We start from the raw sequence: 6,888 nt of genomic DNA, 5'->3' as shown, positions 1-6,888 counted from the left end.
ATTCAGCGATGGTCTAGGAGCTGAAACCTTTTTCCTACAAAGATGCAAGGGACAGGGAAAGGCTTTTGTATCCAGAAGAGCCCTGTAGCGTCCTGCTTGGTTTCAAAATTGCAGTAAATGAAAAAGAAGTCTGTCACATTATGACTAAACCAGTGAACTCACTTTTGAGAAAATATGCTATTTGTCCTTCACAAAGGACGCCCCCTTGATGCCAAGTAGGTTAATTAATGCAAAGACGGAAAATTCTATTCCATTAGGAGGATATTTTCTCGGGACTATCAGGATCTAGCAATCTGGAGAATCTGATATCAGTCATGACCTTTACCTGCTTGCCTTGGTACACCCACACAGGCCAGCTATGGAGATAGTCCAAGAACCAGAGTGCGGAGAAGCACCCGATCCGGGGTCTCGGAGAACCCAGGACCACGGAACAAGCATTTCCCTCGTATTTCTACTCTGCTGCAATAAATTGGTTGCTCTGTTCAAGACACCCCAGGGCGCGGGGAGCGACGGGAAATGTAGTCTTTCTCCCTCCACAGACCTCCTGGTTTCTGGGGCTTCCTCTGCGCGGGTGCAACATAGGCCCCGCCTCATCCCTTCCGCCTTCACAGGCCTCGTGGTGTGAAGAACCTGGAGCTTCGGCCCTTGCAGGTGCGGGATCTGCACGGCGGGGACGGGGACTTCGCGTGGCCTGGAGCTTTGCTGAGAGCGGCGTTCTTGTGGCGGGGGCGGAAGTAGTACGTCTCGGGCCGCCCTCCGGCCCAGGCGGGACTGCAGTGCCCGGGTCTGGCCTGGATCTCGGCCCTGGGATGGTGGGTGGGGCGATCCCGGTTCGGGCCTTGTGGTCTGGGGGGCAGGTGGAGCTGAGACCCGTTAGGAGCGGGGACTGTGCGTGTGGGGATGGAATGCACGGCCCGGCCTGCATCTGACGGGGGGACGCCGGGGCGGACAGTGGGAGGGAAAGCGCGGTGGTCACGCTGGCGGTGAAAGCGGGCCAGAAAGCGCGGGCGGAGGGTGTGCTGGGCAGCCCTGCTCTGGAGCGGGAGAGACCCGGTCAGTTACAGCTGTGTCACCTGTACTGTGGGCGGGAGAAGTAACCTGGGGACGAGTCAGGTCTGCAAAGGAGGCTACGAATAATGCCTGCTTCATGGCGTTGTTCTGAGAATTCGATATGGATCATTTGGAAAAAGAGCAAAGTGCCAGGTACTGACCGCCGAAAAAGTGTTAATAGATGTTGTTATTTAGAAGACACTTCGTTCTTTTCATTGGGTGGTTTACATAAGGCTCCCAATTATCTCGTGATAGCGGTATGAGCATCTGCATTAAACACACGTTAAGCAAAAAGCAGATCTGAGTCTCAGGGTGGTGAGGTGGTCCTGAGTTTGAGAGCGCCGCTGACTTCTCCAGGCTCACCCGGATTGTGAGAGAGCCAGGAGTCGAACAGTCGTTCATACCGTTCAGTGGACGGAATGGCCGGCCCCGCCTGCATCTGACGCGGGGGACGCCGGGGCGGACAGTGGGAGGGAAAGCGCGGTGGTCACGCTGGCGGTGAAAGCGGGCCAGAAAGCGCGGGCGGAGGGTGTGCTGGGCAGCCCTGCTCTGGAGCGGGAGAGACCCGGTCAGTTACAGCTGTGTCACCTGTACTGTGGGCGGGAGAAGTAACCTGGGGACGAGTCAGGTCTGCAAAGGAGGCTACGAATAATGCCTGCTTCATGGCGTTGTTCTGAGAATTCGATATGGATCATTTGGAAAAAGAGCAAAGTGCCAGGTACTGACCGCCGAAAAAGTGTTAATAGATGTTGTTATTTAGAAGACACTTCGTTCTTTTCATTGGGTGGTTTACATAAGGCTCCCAATTATCTCGTGATAGCGGTATGAGCATCTGCATTAAACACACGTTAAGCAAAAAGCAGATCTGAGTCTCAGGGTGGTGAGGTGGTCCTGAGTTTGAGAGCGCCGCTGACTTCTCCAGGCTCACCCGGATTGTGAGAGAGCCAGGAGTCGAACAGTCGTTCATACCGTTCAGTCATCAGAAGAAACTTATCAAGAGTCCCTTTTGAGAAACTGCAGCCCACTTCAATAATGTTTTTAAAAATTGTCTTAAAGCTTGCCATCCTTTTTACTGGGCTTCCTGTGGATTTTCTAACTCCAGGGGTAAACAATTTTGCTAGGCAAACAAAGTAAGGATGCAGGCTGTGTCTTTTCTTCTACTGTTAATTTTAATGAAGCATGTCGTCCTTTGGTGTATTTTAGTCTGTTAGTTTTTTGTTTGTATTGTTTAAATTAGTAAAAAAAATTATTTTTACCAACTGAGAAGTGGTAGGTTTAAGCCCCATGATCATTTCAAACTGGAAAATGGACAAGTGGTGCTTCCACAGGGTACTTCCCTTTCCTTTTCAAAGGCCAAAGTGAGTCCTTATGGAGGCTGCCCCTCAGCTGGGCTGCTGAGGTGATTGGGGAGTGAATGTAGGAACTATAAGTCAGGCCAGGTGTTCTGACCCTTTCCTCTTTCTGTCCCCCCCAGCTGAATCTTCACCGTCCTCTACACTCTCCCAAGACCTGCTGAAAATGAACACATCTGAGGTGAGCTCTTTATTCATCCCCCTGTTAGTGGTATGATAGATTCAACTCTTGATTTCAGATTGCTCTCAGATTGTGTTACACATCTTTTATCAGTGTAAGTTATTTCCCTTTTATAATCAGTTTTACTTGGGTCATGAATGTACCCTGAATTATATCGAATACCTTTTTGTATCTGTTGGAGTAAAGCTATAGCTTATTTTTTTTAATCTCCAAATATGAGAGGTAGCAGGTAGCTTAAATGGATTTTAGAATGTTAACTTACTCTTGAATTCTTGTATAGACTCTACTTGATAATGGGTGTGAGCCTTTTTTGTTTTAAATTTGTAACTGACATCTTTTTGCTCTTATAATATTTGAACTTTTATTCTGTATTCACACACTACATTAGCCTATAATTTTGTTTTCTTATGTCCCTGACTAACTGTGGTATCTTGGTTATATTAGTCTTTGGGGCCCTTTCTACTCTTTTTCTCCTCTCCTCTCCTTTCCCTTTCCCCTCCCTTTTATCCTTTCTCTCTCTCTCTCTCTGTGTATTTCATATGAGAAAGTCATCTGTTATAGACTTCCTGAAACTCACCTCTAAAACTGGACTTTGTGAGTACATCTGCTTTTTGTGTATTGATGTAGATTACTGAGTCACTTTATTTAAACAGTCATGGATCTAGTCTGGTTTTCTATTTTTTTATTATTTTCAGAGAAAATTGTACATTTTTGTCTGTTTTTACAGTGTATTTTCATGACCTTGTTGATAGTTTTCTCTTATATTTGTTGTTACATCAATAATTTCTGTTTTCATATATTTAAACTTTCTACTTAACACAGGGAATGCTGATCAGAAAACAACCAAATGTGTTAACGGGTTGGCCCTGTCATAAATCTAGAATTTCAGAGTCTGCTGTTGGGCTTGGAAATTTGTACTGGTAGTATATTCTAAATACTGAGTTGAGGGAGCGTGCACTCAACCATTTTGCTGGTTCCAACTTCACTACACCAGCTGTCAATTTCTTTTTTAGATAGGTGATATAGTCACGTGACTCTAAAATCTAAACAGAAAGCATATTCATTGAGGTCTTGATCAGTTTGAATTAATTATTTTTTGTGGTGCAAAGTATGAATCAAGGTTATTGTTATTATTTTTTGTCTAATGGAGTTTTTTAGTCTAACATGATTTGTGTCAGAATATACTTTCTCCATTGAATTGCCCAGACACCTAAATTAATGTGTGTGTGCATTATGTTTGTATATATCATTTTTAGACTTTTTCTTTTGATCTCTGTGTTTCATTTTCATTAATATCACACACTTTCTTTGTCTTAAGCTCTATGGTATGTCTTGAAATCAAGTAATATCAGTCCTCTGACTTTGTTCTTTTTCAAAACTGTTTTCATATTCTAGGTTGTTTGCTTTCTATGTAAATATTAGAATTAACTTGTGATTGTAAAAATCCTGGTAAGCTTTTGATTATGATTTCATCGAATCTGTAGATTTCTTTGTGGAGAACTGGCAATCTCCATCATACTGAATCTCCTAATCTATGAATTCAATATTTATCTCTGTTTACTAGGTTGTTTAGAGAATTTTGAGCTGAGAAAAGACATGACCTGACTTATAATTTAATAATAACTCTGAGGGTGGACTCTAGTGAGACAGTGGTGGAAATAAATGATGTAGCAGGACTTTCAGTAATCCTTTCAAGAAATGGTGATGTTAGCAGTTGTACTTTGAAGTGATCAAATTTTGGATGGAATTTAAAGGCAGAGCCAAAACTATGAAAATGCCTGCTTCCCTAGGACATCACAGATAATGTGTGTACTGTCAGATACTTGTGATTTTTCATAATGTGAAAGAATTTCAGTTTTCATCTTACATTCCAAAGGTATTATCCATGTCACCTAATTTTGAATTCTTCAGATTGATGAGAAATGTGCTTTCACAGACATCAGTGTCATTCAAGGACGTGACTGTGGAGTTCACCCTGGAGGAGTGGCAGTGTATGAGCTCTGCTGAGAGAACCCTGTACAGAGATGTGATGCTGGAGAACTACAGCCACCTTGTCTCATTGGGTGAGCCTACTTTATCATGCCACTGCCTACAGTGTATTTGCTTTTCTGTTTCTTCTCCTGTTTTTTAAGAAATCATCTATGTTGAGGTATAATTAACAGAAAATAAAATTCAACAAGTTTCTATGTATAATTCAGTGACTTTTGAAAAATGTGTACGGCTATACCACCAAAATCAAACAGATATTTCTATCATGTGAAAATTTTCCTTATGGCCTTTCTCAGACAGTCCTCTCTTCCCACCCATTTTATGATAATCACTGATCCTCTTTCTATTTCAATACTTTTGCCTTTTTTGAAAATTCATATAAATGGAATCACATTTTATATACTGTCTGTATGGCTTCTTTCCCTTAGCATAATTCTTTGGAGATTCATGGATATTGTTGTGTGTGTCTGTATTTATTCTTTATAGTGATGAGGAATGTTTCGTTCTATGGCGTGTTGTTGATAAGACATGAGGTCCTCTTTGCTTTGGTGCTATCATAAGTAACGGTCCTATGAATATTTAAGTCCAAGTCTGTGTGTGGCTGTGTTTTCATACCTTTGTGTAAAGACCCTAGTTGTTGTTTCCTGGGTCTTAATGGCAAGTATTTATACCTACAGGAATACCTGGTTTTATTGTGCTTTACTTTATTAGGCTTCTCAGCTGTTACTTTTTTTTACAAATGGAAAGTTTGTGGCAGCCCCTTGGGTCCAACCATGTCTATTGCTGCCAGTTTTCAAACAGCATTTGCTTACTTTGTGTCTCTGTGTCATGTTTTGGTAATTCTCACAACGTTTCAAACTCTTTCATTATTATATTTGTTATGGTGATCCGTTGTAATTGTTTTGGGGCACCATGAATTGCATCCGTATGAGATGGCAAACTTGATTGATAAATATGTGTGTGTTTTGACTGCTCCGCTGACTGGCCATTCCCCCATCTCTCTCTTTCTCTTCAGGCCTCTTATTTCCTGAGACATAATAATATTGAAATTAGGCCAATTAATAACCCTACAATGGCTTGTAAATGTTCAAATGAAAGGAAGAGTTACATGCCACTTACTTTAAATTAAAAAATAGAAATTATTAGTGAGGAAGGCATGTTGAAAGCCGAGATATACTGAAAGCTAGGCTGATTGCACCAGTTAGCCAAGTTGTGAATGCAAAAGAAAAGTTCTTGAAGGAAAATTAAAGTGATAACTCGAGTGAACCACATGAATGATTAGAAAGTGAAACAGCCTGATTACTGATATGGATAATATTTTAGTGTCCTGGATAAAAGGTCAAACAACATTCCCTTAAGCCAAAGTGTAATCCAGGGCAAGATCCTAGCTCTCTTCAATTCTGTAAAGGCTGAGAGAGGCAAGGAACCTGCAGAAGAGGTTGAATCTGTTATAGGTTGGTTCATGGGGGTTAAGGAAAGAAGCCATCTCTATAAGATGAACGTGCAAGGGGGAGCAGCAAGTGCTGATGGAAAAACTGCAGCAAGTTATCCAGAAGATCTAGCTAAGATGATTAATGAAGGTGGCTACATGACACAACAGAGTTTTAATGTAGATGAAATACTCTTCTATTGGAAAAGATGCCATCTAGGACTTTCATACGTAGAGAGGAGAAGTCAATGCCTGCCTTCAAAGCTTCAAGGGCTAGACTGAATCTCTTGTTGTGAGCTAATGCAGCTGGTGACTTTAATTTGAATCCAGGGCTCATTTACCATTCCAGAAGTTCTAGGGGCCTTAGGAATTATGATGAATTTACTTTGCCTATGCTCTGGAAATGGAACAACAAAGCCTGGATGACAGCACATATGTTGACAACATGATTACTGAGTATTTTAAGCCTATTGTTAGACCTGCTGCTCAGAAAAAAGATTTCTTTCAAAACATGCTCATTGACTATGCACCTCAAGAGCTCTGATGGAGATGTACAATGTGATTAGTATATTTATGCTTGCTAACACAACATCCATTCTGCAGCCCATGTGTTGAGTTGTTTTGACTTTCAAGTCTTATTATTTAAAAAATATATTTTGTAAAGCTGTGGCTGCCATAGATATTGATTCCTCTGTGGGTCTGGGCAGAGTCAATTGAGAACCTTCTGGAAAGGATTGACCATTCTAGACGCATTAAGAACACTGTGATTCATGGGAAGAGTTTACAATATCAGCCTGAACAGGAGTTTGGAAGAAGGTGATTCCAGTCATTATGGATGACTTTGAGGGGTTCCAAACTTGAGTGTAGGAAGTAACTGCAGATGTGGT

The 6,888-nt window shown here is 41.9% G+C and overlaps 1 protein-coding gene across 1 annotated transcript in view; it reads left to right on the top strand.

The window, feature by feature from the left end:
• Positions 1-358: 358 nt before the first annotated feature.
• The window catches only part of LOC102976092 (zinc finger protein 25-like), a 30,130-nt gene continuing 23,600 nt past the window's right edge, over positions 359-6,888 (top strand). Inside the window, exons 1-4 of the mRNA XM_028493483.2 lie at positions 359-619; positions 710-812; positions 2,525-2,583; positions 4,520-4,646. Of these exons, the coding sequence (XP_028349284.1) occupies positions 359-619; positions 710-812; positions 2,525-2,583; positions 4,520-4,646 (550 nt within the window). The remainder of the gene's footprint in view (positions 620-709; positions 813-2,524; positions 2,584-4,519; positions 4,647-6,888) is intronic.

This window comes from Physeter macrocephalus, chromosome 9 (genome assembly GCF_002837175.3).
Source record: "Physeter macrocephalus isolate SW-GA chromosome 9, ASM283717v5, whole genome shotgun sequence".
Classification (NCBI taxonomy): domain Eukaryota; kingdom Metazoa; phylum Chordata; class Mammalia; order Artiodactyla; family Physeteridae; genus Physeter; species Physeter macrocephalus.
The sequence above is the reverse complement of the archived record's forward strand: the minus strand, read 5'-3'. Positions and strand labels throughout refer to the sequence as shown.